The sequence below is a fragment of the Myotis daubentonii genome, chromosome 14 (assembly GCF_963259705.1).
Source record: "Myotis daubentonii chromosome 14, mMyoDau2.1, whole genome shotgun sequence".
In the NCBI taxonomy this organism is placed as follows: Eukaryota; Metazoa; Chordata; class Mammalia; order Chiroptera; family Vespertilionidae; genus Myotis; species Myotis daubentonii.
Window position 1 is genome coordinate 45,131,782 of NC_081853.1, and position 19,099 is coordinate 45,150,880.

General features: G+C 37.6%; 1 protein-coding gene across 12 annotated transcripts in view; it reads left to right on the forward strand.

Moving 5' to 3' along the window:
• RBMS3 (RNA binding motif single stranded interacting protein 3) overlaps window positions 1-19,099 on the forward strand; it is a 621,282-nt gene that overhangs the window by 363,502 nt on the left and 238,681 nt on the right. For all 12 annotated transcript variants that reach the window (XM_059664136.1, XM_059664139.1, XM_059664128.1 and 9 more), the window contains exon 5: window positions 16,033-16,190. In XM_059664136.1, the coding sequence (XP_059520119.1) occupies window positions 16,033-16,190 (158 nt within the window). The remainder of the gene's footprint in view (window positions 1-16,032; window positions 16,191-19,099) is intronic.

Genomic DNA, 19,099 nt, shown 5'->3' on the forward strand with positions numbered 1-19,099 from the left:
GGATGATCTAACAAGCAGATTTTGGCCATGAACAATTGGAGCTCAGTTCTGCTGGGGAACCCTGTGGAATGCACCTCAGACAAGGATGCCGGAACATTTATACTCCAACTTCCATACTTTGTTGGTGGTAGTTTGCCTTTGGGGTGTTAATTCCCCGGCAGCTTGGTCTGTGCCTGTGCACAGATGAACAACCTTTGGAAAAGGCAGAGCAGAGAGGCCCCCTGCATGTGCTGGTGCGGCTCTGGCAATGGTGCCTGTGACCATGATTGTGTTGTAATCACATGAGCCAAAGAGACGTGCTTCGGTACGCTACGATCTTCAAGCATCAGCTACAATCCTGTCCTGCATGCTGTTCTTCAACTAGCTTTTTAAAAACATCAGCAGTGTATCTTGGATACATTTTCACGCCAGTACATGGACACGTACTTTTTGTTTTTAATGGCACCATTCCTCCCTGAATATTATAGGGGGCTAGTTAATCATTTGAGTGAGAGCGATGCCAGTTTTTGTTCTCATTTTACTGTGTGAACCTAGAGGTACATTAAATAGTTCTCCCTAATACCAAGAATGATTTAACTTTGAAAACAATGTGTCTCAAACTCTTATGTGTATAAGAGTCACCTGTAGATCTTGTGAAACTAGTGATTTGATTTAGCAGTACTGGCCTAAGACCAAACCATGCTTTGAGTTCAAGGTTCTACAACCAAATGTACACTGTGAAAATATTTTTATAAGAATCTGAAAATTTTTCGTAAGGATAGACATATCGAACCCGAGTTCAGTATGCAGGGAGGATGTAATTTTCAGCTACAAAATTGCTTTGGGACCTTGGGCAAGTCTTCTGTGTCCTCTGAGAAAACCTTGGGCATTGTTATCATCCCTGGTTCTTAATATATTATTTTATGATCCAATGTGTGCACTCCTGGGCTGGCAAAGAGAATATTCTTCTTGTCTGCTTATATCTATCAATGTGTTGGACCAAGCTAGCCTATAAAACCAGATGTAAGGTGTGCCAGAATTCCAGAGTATTTACATTTATATATTATCACTACTATTATTAGCTAACACTAAATGAGTCAGACCACAAGCCTAGATGTCTAATATCAAACAAAGTATCCAAAGGAGAATTCTAGATTTCTTAGTCTGCCCTGTCTTCGATCATAATAAACAGTGAATATGTGGGTGAAGACCCAAATGTCAAAACCCTGAGGTCATCCTTGAATCCTGCTTTCTCAAATGCCTCACATCCTGGCCATCAGAAAGTGTGCAGTCTACCTGAAAAACAGAATTTTTTAACCCACTTTTTACTACCGCCATCTCCACTGTTGTTTTCATAATCCCCCTCCTGACCTATGCAACATCTTACCAGCTAACAGGAACATGGTCCCTTTCTGTTCTCTTACAAACATTTCTTTCATTAACAAATCAGATCATGTCTTTCCCCACTTAAACTCTTCAGTGCTGTCCCAATGCACATAAGAACATAATCCCAGGCCCCAGCATGTAGGCACAGCATGGCCTATGACGCCTTATTCAATCTGGCCCCTTTGTACCTTTCCAATGTCATTTCATACCACGCCCCCCTAGCTCGCTGTGCCCCAGCCCCACTGGCCTTTTTGCTGTCCCTGGTGCCAGGAAATGCTTTCCTTTTTGAAGGACTTTCCACCTGCCTGGAAAATGTTTTCAATCCTATGAATTTCATACTGCTGTTCTTTTCAGTGAATCTGATATGCATCAATCTCTTCCCTGTGCCAATGTTATCATATTTAGCCATTGTTAAGTCTTACTTTCGCAATGTCTAAAGATTCACAAGGAAAGGGAGGTGGAAAGAAAAAAAATAAAAGAAAGTCAAGATTTCAGTTCTTGCTGCCCTTCCTACCTGTCTTCTTTGATTTCTGAATTCCTGTATGCTAAACAGATAGTTCTCACAGAAGAGATAGTAAATTAAAGGCCATCACCTGTAAATAGATACATTTTGATTTAATGCTTTCTTTAATATGAGCTTCTGAAATTGATGCAGTTACCTATTCCCTCAAGTGCTTAATTTTGTTTCCCATTTACTTGAGAAGAAAATGTAGGCAGGCACAGCAGTTTAAGATTAAAAAAGAGGAGACATAGATATTAACATCTATAAAGTGTCTCTTTAATCCTCACAGTGACTGTGCAGTAAGAATATCCTTCTTTTAAATGACAAGGAAATGAAGAATTCATGAGATGAACTTATTAGTCCATAGCTGTAAAGCATACACACGTGTGTATTTGTGTGCATGTATACATACATACACATATACTCACATATACATATATAATATCTCCATGTGTATAAACTTATGTATAGCTAATGTGTCAATGCTTCTAGTTTTACAACCAGATCAGAAGTGGAAATCCGTGGCAGTTTTTCATTGTATTGGCATCTTTTAATCATTGGAATTTGTGAAAATAATTTTAAAGAATTCATGACCTCTCTATGAGAATTTATAAATTTGGGGCTTTCCTTTCTATGACAGTCAGGAAAAATGTATGCGAGCCTGTTTGAGATCATCTGGTTGACTAGATGATGCCACTGCCTGCGTCTGTATTGACGTGTATAATCATATAGTGCCAAGGAGACCTAGTGTCACTGTCTCGGGCTAATGCGGAAAGAATGAGGTAGACCTAATCAGTAAATGATGCTTTCAAGCCAAATGAAAGCTGTTAGCGTGGCAAGCTATGCTCGGATGAAGGTTTCACAGCAATCCAAGTAGATACAAGTGGTGGAAGGAGTAGAATGTCATGTGGCAAAGAGAATGTAACCTGTGAATTTCAAAACTATTGGGTACTGCAGCAGTCAGTAGCATATTCACGTTGTAAGTGGCAATTCAGATTTGGCAAAACATCATCATCCATGATATTAAATTAATGTTTTAATTAAATTGTATTGGTTATGCAACTTTGCTTTTCTGCACTTTTAAAGTGTATTTGGTTTAATAGTTGCAATTCAAGCTATAAACAGAGGCATTTATATCCCATAATTAAATGTTTGTACATATTTAAGTTCTGCTTAATAAAAATAACCAAATCAACACTGGGAGTCTATTATATATCCTATATAATAAAAGGCTAATATGCAGTGGAAAGACCGGTCACTATGACGCGCACTGACCACCAGGGGGCAGACACTCAATGCAGGAGCTGCCCCCTGGTGGTCAGTGCACTCCCACAGGGGGAGCACCGCTCAGCCAGAAGCCAGGCTGACAGCTGGAGAGCGCAGCGGTGGTGGTGGAAGCGTCTCCAGTCTATGTGGCAGCACTAAGAATGTCCAACTGCTGGCTTAGGCCCACTCCCCTAAGCTGTCAGTCGAACATCCCCTGAGGGCTCTCAGACTGCGAGAGGGCACAGGCTGGGCTGAGGGACCCCCACCCCCAGTGCACAAATTTCATGCACTAGGCCTCTAGTATTTCTATAAAATCTATGATGTATAACATACAGTGATTGATATGTGATGTATATTTTTTCTTCTTTAAAGGCCTGGTAGCAGGGGGTATCTCAACCTTGGCCTGACAGGTGCCTTCTTTCACAGATGATTCTTCCTTTAGGTAGCTTTTCTGTGTGTTCTGGGATGCCAGGGCAGCCCCCTCACTGAAGTGTAACAAACAAAAAGCTTTCCATATATTTCCAAGTGCCCCTTGGGGGACAAAAGTGTGCTGTTTTAGAATCACTGATCTATGCATTACTCAACTATCGTGACGGCTTATTCCATTATTACTATTATGGTTCCCAAGTGGTGATTGGCAATTCCAACCTCCCTTCTACATTTATTAGTTTGCCTTCTACCTTAAGGAACTCCTCCTGTATTTAGTTATTCACTTATATGCGGCGAGACTCATAGATTCTTATTTTATTTTATGGGTTACAATCATTACTTACATTTTGTATATTTATGCTCCAATGTTTTGAATGGAGCTCTAATGAGGTAAAGATAAATGATGGATATAAACCAGCTGCTCTTTTCTCTCCTCCTTAGCGGAGCATATTAGCTAATTTTTGCAGTTCTTTTCAGGTATTAGGGTAATCCAGCAGAAGCGCCGTTGTCTCAATGGGTAGGTGCCAGTTCTGCCTCAATGACTCATTGAAGTGGAGCTGAAGGAGCGCCAGTCCCTTTCTCCTTGGAAGCCTGGAGTGTTTTATTGTTCTTCACTGTGCACAGAATGCCAATGACTCTAAAGCTGGGGGAAAAAAAGACTCTTAATGAGTTTCAGCATTTTAATGTACTGCAGGTTCTCAATTGTATGAATTTAAGAAGCTTAGCAATTCGGTATCTTCTGAATAATAGCATTTATTTTATACTCTAAATACTCCCAGGGAAGTCTGAAAAACATTGTAGCTTCTTTGGTATAATAGCTTTCTTTGCTGGGCTAATTGACTTGAACAGTGGAATTGCTCCTTAAAAAAAAAAGTCACACAGTTTTGATTAATGAGCCCAGTAATAAAGCATTAATCGTTTTAGCTCATGAATGATAGGAACAGTATTCTCTTCCCTCCACATCCTATTCCTAGATTCTCTTGCTGACATAGTGGCCATGTTTTAGGATCTCATCATCAGTTTAACCTGCCCCTCTCCACATAACTTAATAGAATGTCTACTAAGTTTGCACCTATGAGGAACTCAATGGGGTAGATTCTAAATAGCAATCATTATTTTATTTATGAACATGACTTACTTGTAGTTAGTAGCTATCCCTTTTGAAATGCCATAAAATTATTTCTGTAATTTAGTAATAAGTATAAAATGAGTTACTGAGCTTCCCCTATGTACCTGGAACTCTACTAAATTTTTAGTGTATTGTATCATTGATTTCTCACAGTAACACTCTGAGGTTATTAGTAGTATTATGTCCACTTTAAAGTTCAGGAAATTTGGTGAGAAATGTTAATAACTAGTTAATGTCAAAGAACTAATTGGTTAATGTCAGAGCCACCATGTTACTATCTGATTATATATTATTCCTACTCAATATTTTCTGGAAGTTTAGGAATAAAATTATTTTTGTTGAGATTAAAATATATAAATAGGTTAGCTCAAACTGAAATTTCTAGTTGTCTTAAGACTTAACTTATTCCAGGGGTTTTTTTTATATTTCAAGAATTAATTTTCATGTTTATTATGTAGCTGAGACACCATTTAGGAATAATTTAGATGGTCTCATCACCATTTTGAGGAAAATAGAATTTCAGGTGATAGACTATTAGAGAATCTGCAAGGCAAATGTCTACATTCTTAACTATACTAATGTATTGACTGAGGTGAAATGGTTCTTTATTAGTGAAATGTAGTTGTAAATTATCCAGTAGACTCAACTCTCTAGGGTAGGCAAGAATCATCGTCCTATCATGTTTGTAACCTCAGGATTTAGCTCAGTGGCTGACATAGACTGGAACATTAAATGTTGAGTGAGTGAATAAATAAATAAATGGTCAATAGCAATGATGTCAAAAATAAGTGGATGATCCATTTAGTAAAGTGTCTGGACTCAAAATATGCAAATCAACAAATGACTTGGACTCATATTAATGTTGTGACCCTAAGTGCCTCCAATTTTTCAAGCATGCCAGTCTACTGAAGTTTCCTAGAGATAGACGGCAGGGGGAAAATGAGATGTATGCATTCCTTTTTCATTGATCTAGGCAGTCTTGATAAAATCGTTTAGCTCAGTGGAGGCACATTAAGAATAAGACTTACCTCTTTCCACGTATGAGTTTTGAGAAGTTTATAATTGATATATGTGTCACGTAAAAGCTGACAGTGGTGATGGAAGTTTCTCTCTTAAGAGGCAAATTGGTTTATCTCATTTAAACACCTTGGACGCACGGTTGCACCTTCGCTTTGCTATTTCTCTGCCAGGATCACAATGTTAACACAAGAAATGGACACGTAACAGTAGCACCTCGTAAGCTTCCTCTCCCGACCTGCCCCCTGCATTCTTGCATTGATAAATTGGTTTTCATCATGGACCATGCACACACACACACGCACACACACACACACAGAAACATGCATGCACATTTTCTCCAAACTGATGTTAAGGATCATAAGCCACCAAATGTTTGGTAGGCTGTTTTGGCTCTTTTGGAAAGACTGTAATTAAATAAACCGAGGATATGCCATCTTTCAGTTAGACAAACAGCATTCAAATGTACAGCCAGATTCTTAAAAAGTGTTCCCTCTTCCTCTATCACCTGTGAAATGTACATGTCTTTAAAAAGCCAGTTTCTTGTGAAATTGACATTGGATAATTTTTAAATAAAAGCGGATTCAAGCAAAAACTCCATGCAACAGCAACGTTTTGTACACAAAGCTGTGATTTTTAACTTTATATTATTTATTTCTATTTCTATTATTGCCCAGCCAGCCTTATAAGTAAGACTTAACTTTGGGTCTTCTTTTGCTAATTCATTCCCTCAGTATGATTAAGTGATTTCCAGTCTCAGAAAGGTAAATTGTGCTGTCAAGTAGATTTACACATTGAACATCTGTATGATCCATCCAGTGGCAGCTCCTTCACCTTGACCTGTCAGAAAAAGTTGTGAGCCAGTTATTAAATACACTTCACCTATTTTGAAATCTCAGGCCTCTGACTGAAATAGATTGGAATTTGAATTCTAGTTGGATTTCTTAATAGCTGTGCGCCCTTGGGCAATTGCATAGCTTTCTCACGTGTAAAATGAGGACATTAACTGTATCTACCTCAAGAATTATTTTAAGGAATAAAACCACAATAAATTTAAATAATTTTTAATCATCGTGCTTAGCACATAGTTAGCATAAAATAAATATGAGTTGATATTTTACCATAAAATGGTAATGGTATGAATCTTATCTAACAACAAACAATTTATGTGACTTAATAATGTTAGTCTTATGTAGCAATAATTATTTTCCTATAAATATGTCTCATGCAATATTTGAGATGTACTTACACTAAAAAACTTGTTTTTTATTTACAGGAAATTTATATTTAACAGGGTGTCCTGTATTTTGTCAGGGTGCTCTAATTTCATGGGACATAGTGTTTGCCACATGAGCTCCCTTGTATAATTCCATGGATCACCATTTGTGCTGTGTTCTGGGGGTGTCATTGACATAGAATACAATGAAAATGGTTGCCCTTTAGTGGAACTATATGTCCCTAATACCTTTTAACATCTCAGTGACACGTTTCTTTATATACCAAATACAAAAATGCTTTGTATCTGTTCGATATTGATATGTTATGATTCTTCCAGATGGTTTTAGTAGGGTTCCATAATAAAGTTGTGGTTATACTCATGTCATTTTCATAACTCCAGCTATCTGATGGAGGATCATGGTCATTACCAACAAATCGTGTGACACCTTTGCATCCCAGAGTTCACAGCAGGCTCATAAAAGAGAGATTCCTGGAGGGTCACTTCAGAGAAGTGAATCAGACGCTGAGAAAATGTGGCGTGATTTCTTTACAATATTGAGTAGTTCTCTATAGTTTTGTTTCCTGTTCTCAGTTTTGACTGTCAGGACCCTGAGTACAACACCAGACGTATTTGTGATATAGTAATATATTACAATAAAACTATAGAGAGATCTCAATATTGTAAAATGTTAATTTAGCATTTTCTCACAGGGCACACCATCACGTCAGGGCTGATAGCTGGTGATACTGAGTTCGAGTTCATGAGGTGCATGTGGAGGGAGAAGTCAAGGAAAGCCAGGAATCCAATCTGGCCACCTATCCCAGGACCACAGGTAATGCCAATTCAGTTATAAAGACCCCAGAGGCCCATTCAGTCATTCACTGCTCACCTCAACTTGAGGCTGCTCGATTGATGTAGAAGAGCTCCCAGCAGCCTTAAAGAACAGCACAAAGAACGAGTGGTTCAGGTTGTCCTGAGCACTCAGCATCGTTCCATAGTCAGGTCACTGCTGAGTTTATTATTCAGGATTAAACCCCTCCAACTGAATTTGGGGATGTGAACTCCAACCTCCAATGCTATGCTTACATTAAATTTGAAATAATGAAATGTTTCTTTTTCAAATATGTGTTCCTTAGAGAAATCGTTCTTATTGGTGTTTATTTCAAGAAAATTACTCTTATTGGTGCCTTGGGAGGAAAACCTAGTAGTCAGCCTCCTAACTCTAGCGCCGTGGGAAACTAGGGGAGGAGACATCACCCTGTCTTTTAGTGGAGCAAGAAGGCGATTGAAAACATAGAGCAGCCCCCTTCCCTGCTTAGCAAACAGAACAGAGCACACATTTATTCGGCACCATTTATGGACAAGGATAAGGGCCTACTTCTTGGCAGTCCTTTACTTTTTCCTTTGCTCTTTAACGCATTAGCTTGGAGGTGTGCTCCCAGAGCACCTATCTTAGGAGAAGGCTGTGCACCCCTTTCTCTGTTCAATGGCCATGGCTGTGTGGCGAGGGAATGCAGAAGTCCTCGTGTGGAGGTCAGAGCTGAGCCTGCGTCTTACTTTTTCATAGCAATACAGATTTGACAAAATTAACCCATTGTATTAGGGTTCTCTAGAGAAATAAAACCATGCATATGTATGTGCCTGCGTGTGATTTTTTTAAAATATGGAATCTGCTCATATACTTATGGGGGCTGTCAAGTCCCAGGATCTGCAGTGAGAAGGCTGGAGAGCCAGGAGAACCCATGACATAGCTCCAGTGTGAAGGCCAGCAGGCTTGAGACCCGGGAAGAAACAATGTTCCCGTTCGAGTCTGAAGGCAGGAACAAAGCAGTGTCCCAGCTTGGAGGCCAGCAGGCAGAAAGAATTCTTTCTCTTTTTTTATTGTTTTATTGCTTAAAGTATTACAAAGGGTATTACATATGTGTCCTTTTTTTTTTCTCCCCGCCCTTGACAATCCTGGCCTCCCCTACCCCCCAGTGTCTTATGTCCATTGGTTATGCTTATATATATGCATGCATACAAGTCCTTCGGTTGATCTCTTACCCACCTCCCTCCTGCCCCCCTACCCTCCCTGGCCTTCCCGCTGCAGTTTGACAATCAGTTTGAGGCAGCTCTGCCTCTATATCTATTATTGTTCATAAGTTTATAATGGTCTTTATTATCCCTGAATGAGTGAGATCATGTGGTATTTTTCCTTCATTGACTGGCTTATTTCACTTAGCATAATGCTTTCCAGTTCCATCCATGCTGTTGCAAATGGTAAGAGTTCCTTCTTTTTTATAGCAGCATAGTATTCCATCGTGTAGGTGTACCACAGTTTTCTAATCCATTCATCTACTGATGGGCACTTAGGCTGTTTCCAGATCTTAGCTATGGTGAATTGTGCTGCTATGAACATATGGGTGCACATATACTTAGGGGAGGATCAGCCTTTTTTTCTATTCAGGTCTTCAACTGATTGGATGGGGCCCGCCCACATTAGGGAGGGCAATCTGATTTACTCAGTCTACTGATTGAAATGTTAAACTCATCCAGAAACATCCGCACAGAATCACCCAGAATAATGTTTGACTGAATATCTGGGCATCCTGTGTCCCAGTCAAGTTGGCACATCGAATTAACGATCACACACATATGATACTGAAGCAAATCTGGCCAGAATGGCAGGCTTCTTCCAGGTCTCAGCTAGAGGTGCTGTAACTCCTATAGCCATGCAGCAAACACGCTGAGAATTCTCCTAGAGGGTGAGGACATCTTTTTACAAAGTTGGTGTTAAACTAGTTCTAAAACCTCAGATGCCTTTCAGCTTGTTACTAATACAAGAGGCTCTGACTCTGCTTCTTTTTTCAGGCTAAGAGAAAACATTTAATTTTTATTAATATTTTTTTAATTGCTACAACATTTAAAATAGATTGTGTCATTAAGAACAATTGCTCCTTTGTCTTGCCATTGATTTTTTTTTTCTTTCTACAGGTAAAATCCAATGAAAAGCAATATTTATAGGCAGTATCCAGATGGTGTAGTGTGGTAGAAAGAGTATTAGATCAAGAGTAAAAAATATATATCATTTTTAATGTCGTTTATTTACTTACTAGCCATGTGACCTTGGTAACCTTCTTAAGATATCAGAAGCAGCTTTCTCAAGTGTAGAATGGAAATAGTAACTCTTTCCCTATCTACTTCATAAGTAATTATAAGGGGCTACATGAAATAAAATAACCCTGAAACAAGTTGATACTATAAAACTCTCCCTATGTAAAGTAATAATAGTATTATCTTCAGTCTGTATGAATACCTGTGTTTTTAAAGTGTTACAGTCACATGTTCACTTTAGGGTTGTTTCAGACTTCCTTAGGGTATTTTCTGGATGTTTTATCACAACTGCTGAAGATAATTCATCTTATAATGGCTTTGTCCACCTAAACAGTTAAAAAATGACTATAAATTGGTTATACACAATTTTGTGATTAAAAAAGGACTTGAGAGTATAAAAATAAACAAAAACTAACAACTTAGTATTATATGATGATGGGAAAAATAGGAATATAGTTCCCTAAAAGAGTGTTACTTCAAGTTTGGTTCACCAAATGATACATTCCCACAATGAAATAAGCACAAAAATTTAGAGTAAGCATTCAAAACCTTTTATAACAATTTCACACTAACATGATGTTTAATCCAAATGTAATTTGGGTCCATTGAATGTATAATAAAAATTACAATTTGCATTTTTCATATATTTTAATTTTACTTTATTAATATTCCTGTTGTATTTTGCACAAATATTGGTCTGTGACAGATTGTAAATAAAGTGGGTCTCCACGCCAGGTAGCTTGGGAAACATTTTAAAATCTCTTAATGCCAATAACTACTTCCTGAGTACTTAACATAGTTTTGTCAAATGTGTGTTAGTAGATTATCTTGAAATCCTATTCTGTTAATCACCTTTTTTGGAATCATGTATATTTAATAACCATAATGCATACCCCAAAACACAGCCCCAGACATAACCTTTGACCTAGATATGGGCAACAATTTTTTATCCTTCATTTGTATCCATTTGCTTAGCTACCTTGAAATGTTTGAAATTCTAAAGTTGTTTTAAAGTGTTAAAAAGCAAATGAGTGCTAATAAATCTTATTTTAGCAGTTTGCATACACAAAAGAACCCAAGAAAAGTGAAGTCATTTCCGGAAAAGAACTTTCCATATTCTTGAGTGAAATGACTTGTGTCTGTTCTCATTAACAATGGAGATGGTATTTTTCTAACTTTTTCACCATCTTTTGAGAAAACTAAGTAATAAGTCAAGAAATTCCAGGACAGATGAAAATTATGTGGAAATAGACCAAAATGGGGGAATTATGGTATCAATTACTTATGGGGTCAATTAAATGTAATAGATGTAAATTGCAGTCATAATACTTTTATAAACTAGTATATGCTGTAAAGTATTCATTCGGTGACTATCTAGGAGATGCTGGCTAAGGCTAGGAACTCTTTATTATTTTTCCATAGCCTTAGCTCTGTAACTAAAGCCAATTGATGAATAAGCACAAGTGACTAAAACATGGACTTCAAAGATATTTCTTTCTGTCTGTACTAATATTTCTTTGAATCACAAAATGCTGTCTACTGGTCATTGGATTTTATGAGCAGAGGCAGTGCCACAAATTGGTAAGAACATTGGACCAGGTATAAAGGACATGGGTTCTATTTCTCATGTGTTACTAATTAGCTGGACAACCTTGAGCAAATCATACCCACTCCTCTAGCTTGTGTTTTGTTCTCTCTGTGAAATGATCAGATTGGTTAAAATGCCCTCGTAGACCCATTCTGGAGCTAAATGATCATAAACATTTAAGGTAAAAGTATTTTTTAAAAGTTCTTTAAGATTGCAGTGATCACTGAAAAGTTCAGAGGAAAGTGCTCTTGGTTCATGGTGCCAAAGAATCTTTTAAGTCAGCATCTATTTATATACACCCGATACATAAATAAAATTGAAAGTAAAAATATGAATGTATGTATTATTCAAAAGTTCATTCTATGCAGAAATTAAGATCTATGCTCAAGTCAAAAAATATATTCAAGATGAATACTGCATTTCAAAGGACAGAATTTCTTAACAAATAACACTGTCCAACACCATATTCTTTCTGTGAATACAAATTAAGGAATGACACTGTCCAATGCCTTATTGTCTCTCTAAACACAAATTAATGAGTTGGCCTTCCCGTTTGAATTTGGATTCAGAACATAGCTTTCTGGGCGATCCCTTATGTACCAGGCTCTGCATGTTTATTGCACACCATTTGCTGCAGTGCATTCTACACTTGGGGAATTTAGAAATGGATTTTAATCAGGACAAATTGGTGCACTTCTGCCTACAGAAAATGAAAAGATCTGTACAGTACTCTGTATAGTGTTGTTGGTTGCTTATGATTATTTAGCCTGATCAAGGACACAGGAGAGCAAAATGTTGGGCAAATTTCATTCTATTCATGGCACCACCACATGTTGCAGCCTGCTCTTCTGGAAGCTCTGGGTTAAGGCAGGAATTCCCAAGTTGTGGGACATGTATCTGTCTCTCATGGAAACTTGAGTTGATATAAGTGTGTAGGGTCCAAAAATCAGATCATAAGAAAGTGTGTGTGTTTTTTAATTTCTTTCTCAAATATTATTTTTCCCAGGAAAAAAAAAGATTCTGGTGCTGATGTGCTTCTGACACATCTTTTAATTACAAATCTCATTTGTTACTGAGAAAGAGTCAACCATTGGGGTCAAAATCTTCTGCAAACAAACATCATGGACATGATTTAATAACATTGATTTGTTCCCTATTTTTACAGTAATCTATGCAAAGTTATGGTACCGACATCAACTTATATTTTGAAATAAATTTATTTATACCCAAAGGTATGTTGAGATTAAAAAAACTTTCTATGTAAATAAAATAATATCACGTCACTAGCAGAATGTTCTAAAATGATATGCAAATGAATGAAGCTTGGAAAACATTGGGCTAGTGGAAAGTACCCTGAGTGGCAGATAGGAAACTTGGTTGCTAAATCTGCTTCTAACTTTGTCGCTAATTATTGGATTGTCCTGGGAAATACTGATGAATCTCTCATGCTTCTATTTCCTCATAGCCCAATTAATATAATGATAGTTGCCCAGCTACCATTGGAGTAACAATGTGAAGATTAAAAATAAATGCTTGGTAGTGAAATCTGTAAGTTGTATGTGCATGAGGTTCATTATTATGTATCTGAAACACCACTTTTAAAAATATATATATTTTTATTGATTTCAGAGAGGAAGGGAGAGGTAGAGAGAGAAATATCAACAATGGGAGAGAATCATTGATCGGCTGCCTCCTGCATGCCCCCTACTGAGAATTGAGCCAGCAACCTGGGCATGTGCCTTGACTAAATTCTATCAAACCCTGGACTCTTTAGTCCCCAGGCTGACGCTCTATCCACTGAGCAAAACAGGCTAGGACAGTGGTCGGCAAACTCATTAGTCAACAGAGCCAAATATCAACAGTACAACGATTGAAATTTCTTTTGAGAGCCAGTTTTTTTAACTTAAACTATATAGGTAGGTACATTGTTATTAACATAATTAGGCTACTCCTAAGGCTTAGGAAGAGCCACACTCAAGGGGCAAAAGAGCCGCATGTGGCTCGCGAGCTGCAGTTTGCTGACCACGGGGCTAGGACTAAAACACCACTTTTTCTTTTCTTTTTTTTTTCACCATCCCAGCAAAAAATCCCACAAAAACCAAACCATGGTCATTATAATTTAGGAAAGGAGGGAAGGATAATATTATCTCTGTTTTCTTTCTATGATCATACCACTTAGTGTGTGTGTGTGTGTGTGTGTGTGTGTGTGTGTGGAGAGAGAGAGAGAGAGAGAGATTATTGTTGAGTATTGTCTACAGTTATACTATTGCTAAATACTGAAGTTGTACTGTCTTTTTCTGATTGATTATATGCTTATTTTTACTATTTTCCGTGGTGATAAATATTTGAAAACTGACCTATGTTTAAAATGAACCTATGCCCAGCTGGTGTGGTTCAGTTGTTGACTTATGAACCAGGAGGTCACAGTTAGGACTGTGGGCCTGATCCCTCTTAGGGGACGTGGGGGAGGCAGTCGATCCATGATTCTCTCTCATCATTGATGTTTCTCTCTCTCTCTCCCTCTCCCTTCCTCTCTGAAATCAATAAAAATAAAAGATGAACCTAATAATAGATCTTATTAATATTAAAGCTTACTAAAAATATTATGGCCTATCTGAATATTTAGAGCTGTTTTAAAAATAGTGGATTTTAGTTTCATACCAGAATTGTTACTTGACCTTAAATAATATTTGGAATCTTGCTTATTGTGTTTTTCCTTGTGATTAAAACGTCAAATTTTATACAATATCAAATTCTCTGCAACATATGATACCAAGTTTTAATAAAAGATATTTTACTGTTATGTAATGTCATTTCCTATAGACTTCAGGATTTCTCTTTTATTATTTAATCTCACTTATTCTTGAAGTTAAGGTTGTTGTTTTAGTTAAAATATAATGGTTCAATGAAATAACATATTTTAATGTTAATAACTAATTATGTCAGGTTATTTTGAGACATACGTACAACTAAGTCCCAATTTATTAATTCATTATGTGAAAGAGAACATTCATGTACATAGAAATAATGCTAACAGTTGTTTGGTTCCCCATTCTATTAAGCAAAACTTATTTAAACACTATTGTTGCTGGATTCGAAAAAAATGGGCATCACAATTCATTTGCATATAAATATTCATGGATGGTCTAGGGCAGCGATTCCCAAACTTGAGTAGTCATCACAATCACCTGAAAGACTTTCCAAAACGCAGACTACTTGGCTCACCCTCAAGTTTCTGATTTAGTAGTTCTGGGTGGGGCCTGAGATTTGGCACTTTTGGCAATTCCTGCATAGATGCTGAAGCTGATAATGCTATTCTGTGACCATGCGTTTTTCCTCATTGGTCTGGTGCAAGGCAGTATAGCAGGACAGTGAAGCTCAAGAACTTAAGCGATACCCCCAGATTTCAGCCCTGGCTTTCATACTTACTAGCTTTGTAACTTGGACAAGGTAGGGATCAGTTTTGTCATACTAAAAATTGCCTGGCCGGTGTGCTCAGTGGTTGGGCGTTGACCTATGAATGAGGAGGTCACAATTTGATTCCCCCATCAAGGCACAGACCAGAGTTGTGGGCTTGATCCCCAGTGTGGGGCATGAACGAGGAAGCCAATCAATGATTCTCTCTCATCATTGATGCTTCTCTCTCTCTTTCCCTTCCTCTCTGAAATCAATGAAAATATATTTTTAAAATAGTAATATATATATATATATATATATATATATATATATATATATATATATATAGAGAGAGAGAGAGAGAGAGAGAGAGAGAATATTGAATGAAATAATGCATATTATAAGAGTTTAAAACAATGCCTAAAATATTATTAGCACTTGGTAAATGCAACTAGAAGTGATGGTAATTAGAGTGGTAACAGTAAAAGTAATAGTTAATAGTAATAAAAAAGAATTTACTTATTTACCTTAGTTCAATTGCAATAAAAGTTCATTAGTCTTTTTTAAGGAAGGCTGGACAGAAAGGTTGCTTTTCATTGATGATATTGTTTCTATAACAGCGGTTCTCAACCTGTGAGTCATGACCCCTTTGGGGGTTGAATAACCCTTTCACAGGGGTCGCCTAAATACATCCTGCATATCAGATATTTACATTACAATTCATAACAGTAGCAAAATTACAGTTATGAAGTAGCAACGAAAATAATTTTATGGTTGGGGGTCACCACAACATGAGGAACTGTATTAAAGGGTTGCGGCATTAGGAAGGTTGAGAACCACTGTTTTATAGGAAACATTCTAGCAAGAAGGGAATTCAGTGAAGAAAGCAATTAATTCCCTAAGTGAAAGAAATTTCAGGACCACGCTGAAGTAGAGTCCAGTTTACCGTTTAATCAAAAGTTTATCCATTTGTGCAGTCATTTTCTCAATATTTAGAACTTACTGCATTTGTTTCTTTCCTTCCTTAGCAACAAGAGCAAGACCCAACAAACCTATATATCTCAAATCTCCCCATTTCCATGGATGAGCAGGAACTTGAGAATATGCTGAAACCCTTTGGACACGTCATTTCTACAAGAATACTAAGAGATGCTAACGGAGTCAGCCGAGGCGTTGGCTTTGCCAGGTAAAACAATTTCTTTGTATATTATTTATCTTTGCTCCCCATTTCCTCTTAATTCCAGGGCCTTTCTAGCACTAGGGCCCAAAGCAATAGAAATTTTAAAAGCAGTTTATCAAACTCATTCTATGTATTTTTGCTTCAAGACAGAGAATCCCAGTGTAATTATAAATAGGTTGTGCTTTCTAAAATATGTACATCGAATGTTTATATGTGTCTGGAGTCATAATGATATGCATACTGAGTTCCCAAGCATCTCTATGGCTAAAGATCAACAAAATCAGATGCTGCCAATTTCTGTTGGGGATAATAAATGCCCAGTACCCCAAAGCTAAAGAGCCATGTGGTGAAGGCAGCATCCAGATGTCTTTGCATTGATTTCCAAAGAATGAGATGATAGCGTTTCTCAGTCAGCAGAAGAAAGAAGAGAAGAAAGATACAGAGAAACAGGACTTGTTGGGAAGTCAAGGAACACAAAACTGTAAGAGGAGGTCAAGAGGGCATTTGCACCTCAGAGGCCCTGGCTGTGTATTTTTTGATGTTTTACACAAAAACAAAAAGGCAGATTGCATTTTTGTCATTGTCTTAAAGGAAGACTAGTTTTTACTTAACTTTAAGGGAATGTTTATAAAAGAGGGTCTTAGCCAGGAACAGAATTAAGATGGTTGTACCTGCTGTGCTTTCATGAAAAACAAAGCTAAAGAAACCACAGAGAAGAAGAAACTGCTCAACCACACACAAGAAAAGGAAAAGCTGTGTCTCCAGGGCTTGGTGCGTGTATGTCTCTGGCTGACTTCACATGGATGAATGGATGGATGTTAGTGTCATCTGAAAGTCAGTCCATTGTAGACAGGAGTGTCCACTATGATGAACCCTGTCATCACTTGGCAAACCATTCCAAATCAACCCCTGTTAACCCACTTTGAAAGACAGCACATGGTAGGGTTTTTAAAAAATCTTTATTGTTGAAAGTATTACAGATGTCCCCATTTTTTTTCCATCGACCCCTGCCACCCCTCACACACCCAGGGCTTCACCACACTATTGTCTGTGTCCATGGGCTATGACTATATGCATAGAAGTTCCCCAGTTAATGTCCCCCCCAACCTTGTTGGCATCTCTCTGATGATTAGTGACTTTGAACATTTTTTTCATACATCTATTGGTAATGTCTACTCAAGTCCTTTGTCTATTTTTTAATTGGATGGTTTCTGTTCCTAGTGTTGAATTATATGAGTTCTTTTTATATTTTGGAAATTAACCCCTTATCAGATGTATCATTAGCAAATATGGTCTCCCATTCAGTGGGTTCCTATTTCTTTTTCTTTTTGTAATATGTTTTAATTGATTTCAGAGAGAAGAAGGGGGAGAGAGAGAGAGAGACAGAGACAGAGAGAGAAAGAAACATCAATGATGACAGATAATCATAGATTGGCTGCCTCATACACAGCCCCTACTGGGGATCTAGTGTGCAATCCAGGCATGTGCCCTGACTGGGAATCAAACCGTGACCTCTCAGTTCATGGGTCAATGCTCAACCACTGAGCAACACTGGCCAGGCAGTGGGTTCCCTTTTCATTTTGCTGATGGTTTCCTTTGCTGTGCAGAAGCTTTTTAGTTTGATGTAGTCCCATTTGTTTATTTTTTCCTTTGCTTCTCTTGTCCTAGGAGATATATTGATGAAAATACTGCTATGTGAGATAATCTGAGATTTTACTGCCTAGGTTTCTTCTAGGATTTTTATGATTTTTGCAAGTTACATTTGTCTTTTGTCCATCTTGATTTTATTTTTGTGTATAGTGTAAGTTGGTGGTCTAGTTTCATTTATTTGCATGTACCTGGCCATTTTTCCAAGCACCATTTATTGAAGAGACTATCTTTATTCCATTGTATACTCTTGCCTCCTTTATCAAATATTAATTGGCCATAATGGTATGGGTTAACTTCTGGGTTCTCTGTTCTTTCCATTAGTCTATATCCCTTTCTTATGCCAATATCAGGCAGTTTTGATTATAATGATTTTGTAGTATAGTTTGTTATCTGGTATTATGATCCCTCCAACTTTGTTCATCTTCCTCAGTATTGCCAAGGATATTCAGGGTCTTTTTTGGTTCCATATAAATTTTTAGAATATTTGTTATAAATCTGTGAAATATGCCATTGGTATTTTAATAGGGATTGCATTGAATCTATAGGTTGCTTTGGGCAGTATGGACAAATATCACATTATCTCACATACATGTGGAATCTAATGAACTAAATAAACTGACAAACAAAATAGGTCCAGAAGCATAAATGCATGGAACAGACTGACAAATCTCAGGAGAGAGGGCTGTGGGGGGACAGGAAGAGATTAATCAAAGGACATATATACTTATATGCATAGCCCATGGACACATAGAATAGTGTGGTGAAAGCCTGGGGTGGGATGGGGGCCAGGTGGAGATGAGCAAAATGGGAGACATTTGTAATACTGTCAATAATATATATATATATTTTTTTAAAGAAAGATAGCAGCCTGGCCAGCATGGCTCAGTGGTTGAGGATTGACCTATGAACCAGGAGGTGACAGTTTGATTCCAGGTTGGGGCGCGTGCCCGGGTTGCAGGTTCATTCCCCAATGTGGGCATGCAGGAGGCAGCCAATCAATGATTCTCTCTCGTCATTGATGTGTCTATCTCTCTCTCCCTACCCCTTCTCTCCGAAATCAATAAAAAGTTAAAAAAAAAAAGAAAGATAGCAAATTGTAAATGTAAATGTTAATTGATTTCTGTCTTGACTTCCCAGAGGTCATGGACCATGCCTTTAAATTCTTTATATTCCTCAGTGTTCTACACATAGTAGACCAGTAGATGTATGCAAGGTACTTGTTTGATGATTTTGAAGAGAATTGGGCAAAATGAGGAAAGTCTCCC